Source organism: Malurus melanocephalus, unplaced genomic scaffold (genome assembly GCF_030028575.1).
Source record: "Malurus melanocephalus ecotype Western Australia unplaced genomic scaffold, MMel_1.1 scaffold_421, whole genome shotgun sequence".
Lineage (NCBI taxonomy): Eukaryota > Metazoa > Chordata > Aves > Passeriformes > Maluridae > Malurus > Malurus melanocephalus.
In genome coordinates, this window is record NW_026623653.1 from 36003 (window position 1) to 52516 (window position 16514).

General features: G+C 46.2%; 1 protein-coding gene across 2 annotated transcripts in view; it reads right to left on the reverse strand.

Moving 5' to 3' along the window:
* Positions 1 to 16514, reverse strand: part of CCND2 (cyclin D2) — a 26637-nt gene that overhangs the window by 6257 nt on the left and 3866 nt on the right. The window contains exons 3-5 of one of the 2 annotated variants that reach the window (XM_057379759.1): positions 14288 to 14447; positions 4302 to 4432; positions 3750 to 3840 (exon numbers count right to left, since the gene is read on the reverse strand). In XM_057379759.1, coding sequence (XP_057235742.1) covers positions 3790 to 3840; positions 4302 to 4432; positions 14288 to 14447 — 342 coding nt within the window. In that variant the 3' untranslated portion in view covers positions 3750 to 3789. Of the gene's footprint in view, positions 1 to 3749; positions 3841 to 4301; positions 4433 to 14287; positions 14448 to 16514 lie in introns of those variants that run through there. The other variant, XM_057379758.1, reaches the window with a different exon arrangement.

Here is a 16514-nt window from a genome sequence, read left to right on the forward strand (position 1 = left end):
AGGAGCAGAGCTGCAGGATTTTAAGGAAGCTGGAGGAGCAGAGCTGCAGGAGCCCAGCACTGATTCCCCGCTCCTGTGAAGGGACCCGGCAGAACTCGGCAGAGCCCGCGGTGCCCCTGCAGCACCCCATTGTTGCTACACATGCACAGCACTCACTGGGGAACAAAAAGCTGAATGAAATGGAGCAGCTGCCAACTCAGGCAAAGACAACTTAGGAAACTATCTCATTCTTCCTTTCTCTGGGAGGCTGTTTTGCCTGTTGTTTCCTTGCATACAAAATGCGGTCTGCAACAAATAAGGCAGGATAAGATACAGCGAGTCCTGTTACTTGCTTCCAAAACCACAGGCCCTAGACACTAYAAAGGAAGGGATAAATGGTGTATGTGCTGTAGGGACAATGTTCAAATGCATTTCATTCAAGATAGTTTTCCATGATTATTTTACAGAGGCTCTGAATTCTTAAGCACAGTGGTTCTTCCGTTTCTGTGCAGAAATTTGTAGATCTTTATGGGGGGACATCTCAGATCTTGGGAATTAAAAAAAAAGATCCAGGAACTGACATATGTGGCACATGGAAGTGGAGATATTTTAAATGCCATTTATTATGGATCCAGTCTTCAAAACAGCCCCACTCCACATTTTTGAGGGCTCACAGCCAGCTGTTTCAATAAGCCTTTAAAAAAATCCTTGGTTCCTTGTTTTTTCCTACTTCAGGCCCTTAAATATGCTTTGGATTTTCCAAACCACTCAATACACACCGGTTACCATCTGGGAACAGACTTTTAGAGAGGACTTCTGCCCACGTACAGGCATTGATTCTGCCTGAAAACTGCTCCCTGGCTGCTGATGCTGAGGAGGCCAACTCCATGTGCCATCCAGATGCAACCTGGATGCTGCTCTCCCAGGAGGTGARGGGATAGGTTTACCCAAGAAAGCTCTCAAGCAAAGCAGTATCTTGATTGCAAGGTCTTAAAATGCACCCTACCCATCCAGCTATCCTTCCTCACATCCCGTAATTGTGCACAGCAGGGATGCTCATATCCTCCTCCAAAGCATCTGGCTCCACCAGGGACAGGATGCTGCTCGCACTGGAGTGCTGCTCTGGGATGCTATAGGAATTCCTGACTTCCTGAGCTGTTTATTTTTCCTTTGCAGTGACCCATTGAGAGATGCACACGGAGCTCTGCGGCTTCCTGCGAGTAGGGCTGTTAACTCTTCACTCACCAGCCTCTCCAAGCAACCACAAATGAAATGTTCCCAACTCCACCTAGACTGGAACGTGCAATCCCCATCCTGCAGAGCTGTGTGAAGCTAGAATCAGAGGCACAGAACGGTTCRGGTTGAAAAGAACCCTAAAGGCAATCTTATTCCACTCCGCTGCCATGKGCAGGGGCACCTTGCTCTAGGCCAGGCTGCTCAGAGCCTCATCCAACCTGGCCTTGGACACTTCCAAGGATGGGGCAGCCACAGGTGCTCCAGGAAACCTGTGCCAGGGCCTCAACATCCTCTCTAGTTCCAGTTCCAGTTCTAGTTCTAGTTCTAGTTCTAGTTCCAGTTCTAGTTCCAGTTCTAGTTCCAGTTCATACAAGGATATCCAACACCACTGTGTTTTTGAAAGGACACTCGTGTGTTGGTCGTCTGCTTACCCAACATCTGGACTCTAAGTTACATGTTGTTTATTAATAATGTATTTATGGTCTAATTCTTAATGAAACATCCATTAAAAACATTCATTTTAGTCATAAGCGCCAGAYTCCAGCCTCAGTTACACCAATGGAAATCTAAAATAACACCACGGATTCCTGGTTCATGCTGCTATTTCCCAGCAAATAGACTGCACCCTTTAAATTATCATCGTAAAACAGTGAAAGTTCAAAAAAGCTCACTGCAGTTAAGTTGCATGAGTATTTCATCACCACTGTCTCTTTTCATCTGCTTGCAGCTTTGAAGCTGAAATTTTTCATGCTTCACCTCAGAYAGTGACATTTTTTGAAAAGCCAGTGGGAAAGTGCTATCATCTGTTTCCATGCTATGCAATCACACCCTCCAGAAGCCCCGGACCCTCTGGCTGGGCAGGACTAGCCCCAGCTGTCTGATGGCTCCTCTGGGCCACCACGAGACACTGCAGGGCCCAAAGGTTTTCCTCTACAGAACTGGGAATTTCTGGGACTTCTCTACTTTTCTCCCGTGTGATGCTCCTAATGCCCAGGAACTCTCATTTCTCCCTCTGCCCTAAGCCCCCTTGGAAAACAAAATCTTTCACACAGTGACAATGAATTAATTGTGTCACTGCAGGAACAGCTCTCAGGCAGCAGAAATTCGGAAGTGAGAGAACTGAAGCTCTTCATTCAACTTTAATTAAGTCCCAGTGTAAAATACATTGCAATAGTCTTTACTCTTCACTAACACAGCCCTGGGCCAACTCTTACACAATCCAGCCAGTACATTTTTTACAACAATGCATTTCACACATGAGGCTGCTATTACTACCTATTGCTAAGTCTGCCCCACACTCCTCTGAGAACCTTCTTTCAGTTGCTTCTCTCTCTCTCAAGCTTTAACATGTGGGATGAAAGTTTCCAGTCCTGGGTCCTTTTGCATTTTTCCAATGCAAAACTCACGGAGAAAATACCTAGCAAAGTACTTCTCCCAAATCGAAATGGCTGGCTAATGAAAAATACACTGTTTCCCCTGAGTTAAAAAAAAAAAAAGTGACAACCTTTGGTTATGCTGAGACTTGAAAGCTTGGAGGGAGTTAAGGCTACCTCTGCCCCAACAATGGAAACATCTCAAATAAAGTAACACCACCTTTACTTTCTGCRAAGTCTTATATTTTTAGCAATTAAATTATCCAGAAGCTCCTTTTGTCTTGAATTTGTTCATATTTGGAGTGAGACTCTGCTCTACAGTCTGTGCTTCTGTGGGCTGAGACCAGTAGCAAAGAGAAGAGAGCTGGTCTCTACCCAGTGCTGAGAGACTCTTGGAGAGGAGATATGAACAGAAAAATGTTAGGAGTTCTTCGTTATTTGGGAAAAGTGTTGTTGGTTTTTTTTTTCCAAAGCAATGTAGACTCAGTCAGATATGGGAAGATTTTCACCAGGATGGCAAAAAGAACAAAAAAAATCCCCTGTTTAATTGAAAAAGCTTGAAGGAATTTTCAATGCAAAAAGAAGCCCATCTGAGGCTGAGGGGATTGGGATTGTTCAGCCTGGAGAAGGGAAGGCTTTGGGGTGAGCTCATTGTGGCCTGGCAGTGCCTGAAGGGAGCCCACAGCAAAGATGGAGAGAGACTCKTGACARGGGCCTGGAGTGACAGGGAAGGGRCAATGGCTTCACACTGACAGAGAGGAGGGTTAGATGGGATATGAGGAAGAAATCGTTCCCTGGGAGGGTGGGAGGCCCTGGCACAGGGTGCCCAGAGCAGCTGTGGCTGCCCCTGGATCCCTTTGAGTGCCCAAGGCCAGGCTGGATGGGGCTCTGAGCACCCTGGGACAGTGGAAGGTGTCCCTGCCATGGCAGAGGGTGGCACTGGATGACCTCTAAGGTCTCTGCCAAACCAGGCCATTCTGTGATTCAATGCTTCAGACTTTAAGCAYTCCAAAATGGAAATATTCCTTTTTCTGTGCAAATCCAATTCCAATCAAAATTATTGGAAAACCMTGGAACTGCATTTGAAAACTMGGATCAATCTGATTGTAAGRAAAAAAAAAAAAARRAAACRTCAWAATTCTGCCCTTTTTGGTAAACTGGACTACTTACTCCTTTTTAATCAATTCACAAAAGCAAATCTTCATTTATCAATGCTATTATCACACAGATGCAGTAATTCCACATATWTACTCTGTGAAACAAGAGCAATAAAGGAGCACATGTTAAACACAGCCTGGATTGTGCCTGCCTCACATCCTGCCTGGGAATTAGCTCATYGCTCACTTCCTCCAAACCAAGAATTTTTGGGTGGTATCTGAAGGGGGGCAGTCTCAAGGTTGCAAGCACAGAACCAAGAGCAGCACAAGCCCTCCTGGTGTGCTGCCTGCCCCAGGGAGTGCTCCCCACTCTTTCCATCACCCAGGGCTTCCGAGGCTGCTGCACCACCTGGGCAGAGCAGAGCAGGATCTGCCCASCAAGCCTGGACAAAAATGGATCCCAGGAGACCAAGGAGCTTTGGAGACTCAAAGCAAAGTGCCACACTTGCAGCTCACTCTCTGCAGGAGCASCTCTCTCCCTTGCTCCACTCCTCCTTCAGGACCAGGACAGGGTTCATGACCCTGGGAAGTGAAAGAAGGAATGTGCAACACTCACCACATCTGTGTTTGTGATCTTGGCCAGGAGGTCCGTGAGGCTGTCCCCATCATCGAGCTGAAGGCCACAGATGGCTGCTCCCACACTTCCAGTTGCTATCATTGATGGTGGGTACATGGCAAAGTTAAAATCTGCAAGAACAGATCTGGGAATTAGTCCAAACCCAGACCAGAAAAGCTGCAAAACATCAGAGGCGAGCAACATAAAAAAAAACCACACCCAGGAATAAAACCCGGGGAAGTAGAAGAAAGGGAAAAGTGCCATTCTTTTTGGTCCCATGGAGCTCATTAGTCACATTGCTCATCACAAGCAGTCAAAAGAGGGGGAACAGACCTGCAAATTAAAATGGAAATGTGGTTCAGTCTTTTATTCTCACTGATGCATAAAGTAAACCTGGACAATTTTTAATAGTCTTTCCTTAGTTTTAAAGAAAAGGAAAGAGAAGAAGGAGCTTTTCTGTAATTTATGTCAGAAATTTGGGTCTTGGTCACATTAGACCTCTCTGTATAACCAGAAAACKAACTGGAATAAGGTATCACAAAGGATGAAAATAAGATTTTCAGTCACGTCAATTTTTAAAGAGTTAATTAATTCAAGCATTTCAAGACCTGTCCAGGAAAGAGATTTTAATTAACCGTTCATCTTTACTACCTTAGCAATTAGGAAGTGAGAACACTTACAGCCCATAGCTAGCTATGAAATCAAAGAACAAAGATCACATTTGTCATTGCTACTATTTCTTAATAAACAAGTTGAAAATACACTTCAAAACTTCCTCTCACACATCTATTAAATCAGAGGACAAATTAAAATAAAATCATGTGATGTTTATAAGGAAGTTTTATGGTTTATGGTACTGCCATAGACACTGATTTATCAGCATGTCTTGCTAAATACCAGATGTACTGCATCTTCGATATATTCCTTGAATGAAACTTGGATTTGCAAGTTCTTTGGTTCAACAATAATTCATTAACGAACCTTTCTCTATCAGTTTTTAGTTGRGGGACAGGAGTAGAAGGAAGAGTAAACCAAAGTAATACATAATAAGAAATAGAGCACAAGCAATACATTCCACTAATAGAAACAGATTATTACAGAAAATTGCCCAGCTGCAGATCCCAAAACCCCTCTGCTCACAGATTCTGTAACCCTGCTGATGCCTGTGTAACCACTCAAGTTTTAGACACATGGAGAGTTGTTCCCAGCCTCCCAGACTCCAAGCTGGCACATACTTCAATAGCTGTGGAGGCAGCATCTTCTTCTCCAGGCTGGAATATATCCCTGGGATTGAAGCAGCCCAGTATGAATGGCACTTGGGACATAACATTCCTCCAGATGGACCAGAGCTGGGGTGTTAGAAGTGGAGGCAAAAGGAGTTGAAACCCTGACATGGGATTGTCCATGTCATGAAGTCACCAGGAAGTGACCGCCTGCAAGCCCAACACTGCACACTGCTCCTACCAGCCATGGCACTCTGACAAACACATCTGAAGGAGCAAATTCCCACTGCCTGAAGCAAGGAATAGGGACTGCCATTATCATATCTCAGATGACACCAAAYTGGGTGSGAGTATTGGTCTGCAGGAGAATTGATCTGCACAAAGGCTCTGCAGCAGGATCTGGACAGGCTGGATTGACAGGCACAGGTCAGTGGAACGAGGTTCAACGAGGCCAAGTGTTGGGTCCTGGCCCTGGGTCACAACAGCCCCTGGGTCACAACAGCCGCTGGGTCACAACAGCCCCTGCAGCTCCAGGCTGGGCCAGAGGGGCTGCAAAGGGCCTGGGGCTGCTGCTGACAGCAGCTGGACATGAGCCCAGGCGTGCCCAGGTGGCCAAGAGGCCAAAGGCACCGGGCCTGGAGCAGCAATGGTGTGGCCAGCAGGACCAGCGCAGTGACCATCCCCTGCTGAGGCAGAGTGAGGGGCACTGCCAGTGCTGTGTCCAGTTCTGTGTCCATCACTGCAAGATGGACTTTGAGGGGCTGGAGAGAGTCCAGGGACGGGAATGGAGCTGGGGAAGGGTCTGGAGCGTGTCCAGGGATGGGAACAGAGCTGGGGAAGGGTCTGCAGAGAGTCCAGGGATGGGAACGGAGCTGGGGAAGGGTCTGGAGCGTGTCCAGGGGTGGGAATGGAGCTGGGGAAGGGTCTGGAGCCCCAGGAATGGCTGAGGGAGCTGGAAAGGGGCTCAGCCTGGAGCAAAGGGGGATCATTTGGGACCCTGGGGCTCTGCACAACCCCTGACAGGAGGGGACAGCCGGGGGGGTYGGGCTGTGCTCCAGGAACAGGGACAGGAGGAGAGGGAACGGCCTCAGGCTGGGCCGGGGAAGGGTTAGATTTGGATATTAGGAAAGATTTCTTCAGGGTGGTCAGGCATTGGGCCAAGTGCCCAAGGAGCGCTGGAGTCACCATCCCTGGAAGTGTTCCAAAAGCACGCGGATGTGGCACCTGGAGGTACAGTTTGGTGGTGAACATGGCAGTGCTGGGTTAGGGTTGGAGTCCGTGATCTCAGAGGTCTTTTCCAAGCCCAATCATTCTGTGATCAAAATCATTTCCATGTTTACCTCACGTGGATTTACGCAAACTCACAYAAGGGATAACCACACACCTGAGTTGGGAAGCAATTTCCGTGTTCAATCTTTGGATTTACCAAACTGTCCCTCACTCAGGCATGAGAACCATGGGTAGCAATCRACTTCCCACAGTTTTCCCCTTCTTGTCCTGAGTTTTGGAAGGGTGTAGTAAAACGATGATGCAGGGAGGTCCTGTGTCCAGCCAGGCAGAGCATGCTGAGTGAAGGGCTYCACCTGCGCTCTGAAATTCCTCGCCTCGCACGGCGACCTCCAGGTTATCCCAACACCGCTGCTCTCCTGGCTGATTTTAGATCTACTCCCAGAAACTGTCTTCCTAGGAAGCTGAATAAAGAGGCACAGTGTCCCTGCCAACCAGCACTGCTGTAGGTCTGCTTCCACGTGGGGTCACATGTGAACATTTCTATGCCCAATAACCTTGTTAGCTCCCTTAATGTCATTCATAATGCAAATGAGACAGCGAGCGAATGGCCAGAGGCCCAGAGTGACTAAAGCTCAGCATCCAGAAAGTCTTACATTGCCTCTAGCTCTAAACTAACTTCCCTCCATAACAAGCACCATAAACTTGGCTATCAAAGCTACACATGCCCAGTCTTTGTTGTACAACAGGCAGCGATTTGTATCACTGGCTTCTATTTTTAGCATATTAATTAACTACTGCAACTGGTGAGGCAAGTGTCTCCAACTGGAGAGTGTGGCACCATTGTCTGAAGTCATCACCTCATCTCGAGCTATTGAAAATCATGGCAGTGACCCTCCTGCTGATATGAATTTAACCTGACATGCCCACAAAGGAATGGGGGGTGGTGCACCAATTTTGTGCACATGGTTCTCCACATCACCCTGGACCCTATTAGTGTGGAAAGAGCTTATTGAAAGAAAAGAAGCCACATTGTGCTGGGCCACCTAGAGGGTTGAATAGAAAAGGCTGAGCAAAAGAGCAGGCAGCGCAATAAAGGCCATAATTAACATATTTCCATATTCAAGCAAAGCAATAACTACGTGAAATGTTTGTCAAGGTGCAATGAAAGCATAAATATTAAGTACCGTATCTGAGGGGATGCAGAACCGCCCTCAGAGTCTCTTAGATTCCATTGAGAAATTCAAAACAAGCTTTTTACATGCTATTTTCAATTATAAACCTCTATCTCTGCCTCTCCCATGACAACAAGACAAGCCTTGCCATCCTCATTCAGTTTTCACCAGGTAAAACTGTCCCCCCACCAGAATTAGGTAAAAAATTTACCCTCAGATTTTTTTATTTAAAAAAAAAAAAAAAGAAAAGAAAAGAAAAAAGGAAAAAAAAAAAGGTAGGGGCAGGGCAAGAGACCCTAAAATGTGAGCTGAAATATATGCTTTTACTATCAATTATTGTAGGAGATGACAAAACTTGAACTTCAGAGTAAATCTGATAGAAAGCACTTCTTACTGGGGACCTGGAATTTTATACAAAGCACTTCTCCCTGGACACCTGAAGCAAGAGCGAGGGCTAAACCCTTCTGTGTGCAAACTTGGTCAATGAGTACCCAGAGTCTGCATCGAAGACATTGCTCTGACTCTAACTTTGTTGTGATTTACAGATTTATAGCTGGGCTCAATTATCTCAGAGGTCTTTTCCAACCTRATCGATTCTTTGATCATGCCATTCTATGGGAAAAGTACAAAAGACTCTCATGGAAAGTTAAGAGAAGCAGTGCCAAAATGCATGGTCTATGAGAATCTGAGCACACAAACACTTCAAGGGAAGGCACAGAGCTGTTAGAAAGCTCAACTTGGTTTACTTTCTATTCCCAGGCAATAAGCATTAGAAACCATCCCATTCCCATTTGAGTATCCTCTGCATCCTAAACAACCTCAAAACCAAGGGACCAGCCCTGCACAACCCCATTGATGCACTAGAATTATACAGATAATGGTCACAGCCTGGCTCAGACTTCACCCAGCCAATGACTGCACTGTGAAGAAAAGCATGGATATGTATCTAAACACCTATGTTTAAAAGAAAAKTCTAAGATAAACAATGGAAGTGGTGAATTTAATTCCTTCCTGCTTTGATCCAAATGCAAACTCCAGGGTCAGTGTGCTTTTCCTTTTTTTTTTTTCTAATGCAATTGATTGCATCTGCACTGGCCATTTTTTTTCTCTTCCTCTTGTATTTCTCTAAGACACTGCAAATTTTCCTGGCGTTAACTATTTCCACTTTTAAAGGCAAAACCAGATGACTCTTGAGCCCTTCAAAGCAAACACAGAACTATCAAGTAAACCAGAATGCAGACATGCTTCCATTCTTGGCATAGGCAGGAAGGCAGACATCTCATTCTGTCCCTGGGCTCCAGCAAAGCAAACAGCATTTGGCCTTTATGGGTCTGAAGCATCCAAAATGTTAATGCTCCATCACAGCCATCCCCAAGAGGTAAAGGCACAGAAACACGCTCAACAACCTGTGTCAAGCAGATGAGCACTCACAACAGTACACTCATTAACTGATGGTAAAGACTATTTCTGAACAACAGTTTGCAGTGGGTGTTATCTGCACTTTTTCTGCACCTTCCTAACCAAGGACTAGGATGATGTTAGTGCCTGAACCACCAAAATGTCAGACCTGCAGCTGGTAAAAAGGAGGGCAGCTCCTCTGGCAGCTCTGGAGTGATGGCAGCTTGTATCAGCACATGCTCTCTTTCTCCATTTCCCTCCACCTCATCGAGCYACACTTGACTGGTCATGAAACATTCCTGGGGCCCTTCCCCTCGCTGATGGCACTTCCTTGGTTCTTATGGCTCCTTTTTGCTGGGAATCTCAACGTACTCATATGAGCTGCCTCTCCCTGAACAAGCAAGAGCCTTCTTTTGTTTAGCAATAAATTAATGTAATTATTCTTTCTTCTGCCACGCAAGAAATATTCGTGCAAACACCGCCACTTTGCAASACCTATTTAACTTCCCGAGACGTTAATTCGCACAATGAGGCCTCTGCAGATTTCCTTCTTCCCCTCCGCAAAGAACGGGCACCAAATAAAACTTGCAYGGCACTTTGCAAGGACAGACTCCAGTAACGCACGCTGGATAAGAAGGGATGAGGAGTGGAATCACCCAGCAAGAATTCTGAGGACCAAACAGGACCCAATTTCTGTTCAGACCCTGTGGCCTCATCTCGCAGTCTGCGCTCAAACAACGCYCCCATTGACTTCCACAGAACCTCTGTCTGAAGAAGGACACAGGATTTGGCCCAGAAGTTAAAAAAAGCCTTCTCAGCTTTCAAGTGCAGATGATTAATGTCCCAGAAACAGTGGGCAGAGGTTTGGCACACAGTTGGAAACTGTCTCAAAGCTGAAATGTTCCGGCTTTTCCTCAGCCTCTGTGCTGACACAGGCCCTGCAGGCCGCTGCTCTGAGATGCTGTGTCCACCATGGCACATCCCACCTGCCACAGCACTCAGCTCAGGCACACACAGACCGTACAAAGGACTGCTCCAGGCTTTTACACAAACTGCCTTCTATCTCCGTAAATCTGCGAAGGATTTCGCTTCCAAGTTTTGCTTGTCACTCAACTAAAACCCTGCAAAGCTMCTCACAGAGATTTCTGTCTCCATTACAGCTCATCTTTCTGAAAGCCTGTCATGCACAGGCTGSCCCCCTCCCTCCAAAACCATTCCCTCACAGGCTCCCGCATAAAAAAGGGGTGTCCTGCACCAAAACTGTGCAAGGCAGKGTCCCCTGGAGCAGCTGACACGGGAGTGTGCTCAGGTGGGTTTGCAATGTCCCCAGAGAGGGACACTCCACACCCTCCCAGGGCAGCTGCTCCAGGACTCTGCTACTCTCAGTGTACAGAAATKCTTCCTCATGCTGAGGTGGAATATTTTGTGTTTTGGTTTGTGCCCATTGYTCCTCATCCTGTGCTGGGCACCACTGGACAGAGCCTGGCACCATCCTCCAACAGCCCCTTGGAGATATTTCTATGCATTAATGAGTTCCCCTCAGYCTTCTCCAGACTGACCAGGCCCAGCTCCCTCAGGGCCTCCTCGTAAGAGAGAAGCATTAAGCACCACTTAAGGCCCCAAGCACATCCTTTTGGCACCTGGAAAATTCAGAAGCCTTCTGGAGGAGATTTTAGCTCACACAGGGAGCCACCAGTGGTTTGAGAAAACAACAGACTGGTGACAGACTGGGCTATGCCAGTGCAGAGTCCATCTACACACCCTTACTGTGCAGTGAGCAAGGCAACTGGRGGAAAATGCCACTTCCATGTCCTCCTCATGGAGAAGGAGATTCCTGAAAGCACTGTGAGTGCAGAGCAATGAAAGAGAAAACTCTTTATTCAGGAACAAGCTTCTGTCCTGCTCAGCAGCTGTATGTTCCAACGGGACCAAGGGCAAAGAGGGAGACATTCCAGCTCCGGTCATGCTCACGTGAATCATTAATCGCTGCAAAGACTGGGGAGAGGCCATGGGTTTATATCCATGCTGCTTGTTTCAGAAACTGGGCTCAAAACAAAGACAGAGAAACGGAGAGAGTGCAGAGTGACCAAACATAACAAAAGGAATATACAGGAAAACAGAATATCACCTTCTTCTGTGGAACATTCAAATGGAAAGGAGAACAGGGATGAGTATCACGGGGACCCTATAACATCCAGCACAACACCCACTAACTGCTCATGTCTGAATCCCTGTTTGTTTTCTGACACAAAGTGTTGCAGGACGGAGATCAAGGCCAGCTCTGTACAGGCAGGGAACACCACGGAATTTCTGGTATAGCGTTTTTGCTGGGAATTTAAAATGGAGCACTTGATGAAGAAGAACTAAGGCTAGTTGAGAAAAGTTCAAAATAYGCCAGATTTTGCATTATACATCAAAGAAGAAAAAGTACTTGAAAGCAGAGAAAGCTATACTGAGATGAATCAGGAAATAAAAAGAGATTGACTGCAAAAAAAGAGATTGACTGCTGTGCTCCAGAGCAGAGCTGTTAGCCAGGCAGCAAGGTCAGGTCTGGGAACAGTGAAGAGTCAAACCAAGGCTAAGAACACACATGGGGAGCAAGGGAAGAGGGAGCCTCGTGTCAGAGGAGGTCCTACTGCTGAAAGAAGGTAAATGGGGAAATGAAACACCAGGCTTAACCCGGGCTGGYAGAGAGCAGCAGCTCTAAGGAAGAAAGAAAAAGAAGAAACACAGTGGCTGATGAGAGCTCTGCAACAAACAGGACAAGAAAAGGAAATGACAGCTGGAACTGGAAGGAAGTCTGATGAGAAGGGGCTTTTCTTCAAAGAGTGGYGGTGAAAGGGAAATAGTGTAGTAACAACATTTCCATAACAGAAATTGAAGTAGCACTCACTGGTAGAGTGGGAATGTGGTACTGGGGCCTGGGTAAGATTTCTGCTTTCAAAATGGCAAAGAGCTGTGGGTCCTCCTCAAAACTACACAGGGGTCTGCGAACAATGGGATGAGAAGGAAAGAAATCTCCAGCCAGCACCATGGTGTCCTCGCTTTTGGGAAGCTCTGTACTCAGCAATTWTGTCCTTCACTTTTATGAGAAGAAACTCTTGACTCGTTGCCTCTTTAAATTCTGCACAAGGGACTTAATTTCGTGCACTGAAGACATGTAACATGAGAGGCAGATCACATGGGGAACACACATGAGGGAGCTGCATGACTGGGCTGAGGGCTGGRAAGGGGGCACTGGTTTGGATCTCARTAAAAGGATTTCTAAAGCATGGAACTAACCATCAGAAAATTCATGGAGTGGAAAGAAGCCATGGACTTCRGAGATTCCTTCATGGCCCACGGTCTCACAATGGTTTGGTTATACTGAAAACTTCAAGGGCAAAGGATTATAGACCAGAATTTGAAAAGTTAAATCATAATGGAAGTCTAGGGCACACAAGAAAATGTCGTGCTGGATAAAAACATAAACCAAAACACTATTGTAGGAAGCGAAAGCAGCAAGAGTGGTAAGATTGGCTGGTTTGGAAGGCAACACAGAGGTGTATTGGAGTTTGATGATGTGAAGATGCAGGGAAATGTCCATGGGAAAGACCACCTTTTTCACAACAGAAAAGGCAGAACAGTGAATGCAACCTGAGTAAGGTGAGAAGGCGAAGCAGGTAGAGCTGATCCAACAGATTAACCATAAAGTMCAAAGCCAATTAGTCCAAAGTGTCTAATGAATTACCAAGAGTGATCCCGCAGAATTTGAGCCATCTYTCTATCAAGTCCTGCGGTCTTTGGCGTGAAAAGGATCAAACAGCAGTGGGAAATGAAGGGAAAGCCTGAGCAACCAGAAAGTCAATTACCCTAACACAGCCCATATACAAATCTCTGCAACAGATCAACTGAGGTAGGATTGACCAAAATTGTATCAGTAGTCACCACATCTTGAATRCCAAGAAGCAGACATTAAACCCAAAAGATGCACCGAGTCTTCCTGYAGGGAAACCTCTGCAAACACACAGGCAGAACAGCCCCTATCACAAAGGAATTGGTGAATTCAAACACTGCCATCCACTACTTGRTAATGACTCTGGAAAACACTGCATGCTGTTTATCTGATCCAGGTCCATCTTCTAAAAAGTGGTTTTATGATTTACCCTTTGAATGAATATTCACTACACTTCTTTTGTGTATTTGTAGTAAGTACACTTATTTTGTAAATGCCACTGAGGGAAGAAAAATCCAAACAATAAAACTACACAGAAAAAAAACCTCAGTGTTTTGCAGACAGATCAAAACTAAAAAGTCTCTTTTCCACACTGGCAATTATTCTCATCTAAATCTTCAGAGACTGTGTTCAGCCATATGCCAAAAAGGGCATGTAACGGTTCCTTATGAAACAGGGWAGTTTCACTGTTTTCCTGGAATGAAGGTACGAAAGAAAAAAACGTTTTGCGTTTTTTTTAGAAGTAATTGCCTTCTAAATTGTCATTCCTTATGCCTCAGGGATATGGTAGTATCACAGAAATGTTAAAATATACAATTTTACCTTTAATCTGGACAGAGAGCAGTTAATGAAAAGTTCATGAACACATCCATGCAATGCATTAGCTGAATACATTTTGGGCTAATGTGCCCTAACAGCTTCTGTATTTTGAACAGCCCTTACAAATGACCCGTGGCCCTCTAAAAGAAGTAGTGAATGGGTAAAACAAAACACAGGATKATCTATTCCAGTCTTAGAAGATTTTACTGCAAAAGCACCACACACATCAGCTGCACTACAGGTCAYTGCTGCCAGAATTCTGTTCTTACAAAGTTTTGGGGCCTGATTCACAATGTCCTTTGCAAACTGTCCCATGGGATTCAGCTGATCATCCCACATCATGTAAGGATGTAGGGGATGATGCACCACYAGGAACAAATCCACCCTTCCAACCACAGCAGCAGCAGCAGCCAGAGCAGCTCAGCCTACCTGTGGCACAAAGGGCGATGAAAGTTTGTGCATGCTTCCGGATCAAAAGCAACTTGTCTTTAGGGAGAGGAACCTTCCTTAGGATGTGTTCAATGAAATCGTGTGGGGTGACAGCTGCAAGATTCCACTTCAACTTCCCCAGCACCACCAGCTCCCATTCCTGCAGAGCGGGGACAGGGAGAGGAAAAGAGAAGAAAAGCCATAAGCAAGCCTGCAAAAACACTCTACTTATTTCTTACTRTATCACCACTATATTCATTTTGCTCAAACACTTTTTTCCACATACCTCTGTTGCTTTGAAATTGTTGACTTTTCTTTTATATTTTTGAACACCTRAAATGTCAGGCTCTACTGAAAATAATGAGACTTGGCAGCTCCTGCCAAGGTTTTACTATTTCTTTTTTTTTAATCCAGTGCTGAATGCCCACCCAGAAAGTTAGCCTGCRATTAGATATTGCCAAGGTCACTGTGGTCCTTTTCTAGTAACTACTTTTAAATGGTTACAGTCCTTACTTTATAGCCATTTAAAGCCCTAGGGATAGCCACGCACAAAAAAAAAACCCTAGATATAACCCCTAGATATACATTCATGGGGAAGTTAGCTTGATGGCATTCCCTCCCAAAACTGTACTCRAAAGGTCCTGCAGATAAATCTGAAGGTACTTAAACTACTCCAAGACAGGCTCTGCAGAAAGGAAACGCACACAACACAGCCAAGAAGTAGCCAGTGTAAATTATCTGCCAGTAAATCTTGTAGGAGCCATTCCCAGATTCTTTGCACGCCCAAAACTCCCACTGCAATCAAAGGAAAACTTGGGCGTGTACATAACTACCAGCCATTCCCTGGAATGGGATTCCATGTGCAAACAGCACCCCATCACCAGATCCAGCCCTGGGGTGCATGACCTGCATGTTTCAACATTTAAACCAAGTTCTGAACATTTTACGGTGCCCCACAGAGTGAGCAAAGCCCAGGCCTCCAACTCGCCTTTGCATCATTCAGTAACTATTAGCTATTAACAAAACTCCATGCACTGATTCTCGAGTCCTGATGATGCCTGATGGAGCCCAGCGTGGTGGCGAGCCCCAGCTGACCCCACAGAGCTGGCAAATCATAAAAAAAAAGGTTCTTTAATTTTGCAGCCGAGGAGACGTCAACCAGCGTTGCTGAGAAACCATAAACATGGACCCCACAGTGCCATTTCTGCAGTCATTTCCCTGAATAGATTCCCACTTTTAACAGCGAGTTACTTTCCTACAGACATTCCTGCTGGATTATGACAGAGCCCTCCACGGCCTGAAAAATCTCACGTAGATGCAAAAGGCCACAGAAACCAGATGGGTATTTTTAAATTTSTCAAGAAAACCTGTAAAATTTTGAAATGTTAACAGCAATTAGGTGAATTAAAGCCTGTTCTTCCCAGAATTCCTGATGTGACAGGTATTGAGAGATAACAGTAAATTCAAAGGACCAAATACAAGGAAGCACTTAAAACACACGCTTAAATCCATGTGGCACAAGAAGGCAGGGACGCCTTTCTGCGTATTTGCACATGGGGACCACGACACTTCCCCTGCCAGCCCGTGCCACCAACATGATACCTCCTGTCCCCTCAGAGGACAGCCAGGCAGGGTTTGAGAGCAAGGCTCTTTAACTTTGTAGAAGCAGGAGTTCCCAATCCCAACCCCTCCCCAGCGGGAATTCCCAGTGATTCATAGGAAAAACACTCCTGCAATTTGGATGGCTACATGCAGCTCTCTGACCTAGCATCCATGTCACCAAGGGACCCTGGTGCAAGTCCAGCACTCCGTATCATAATGTAAATGTAACTTCCTTCAATCTTTATCACTTTTCTCCGCTTTCTCCATGCCTTTACTGAGAGAAGCAGCAGACACTGTGAGGTTTAACTGCGCTGTAYCGCSCAGGATGGGTCAGGCTGGAAGRGACCACAGAGGGRCACCCAGTCCCACCTCCCGGCTCCAGCAGGGCCATCCAGAGCCCGCAGCACAGGGCTGAAATATCCCCAGCGAGGGAGACCACACTCGGTCTGCAGCCAGTGTGTCCAGTGCTGGTCTTTGTGCACAGTGAAGCGGTTCCTCCTCCCTCAGGTGCCATCAGCCGCTGCGATGCCCGCTCCCCTCGGACACGGCCCAGCGATCCCACCCGCGCCCCGCCCGCACCGCCGCGTGTCTGCCGCCAGAGGGCGCCGCCGCTCCGCCCGCCCGC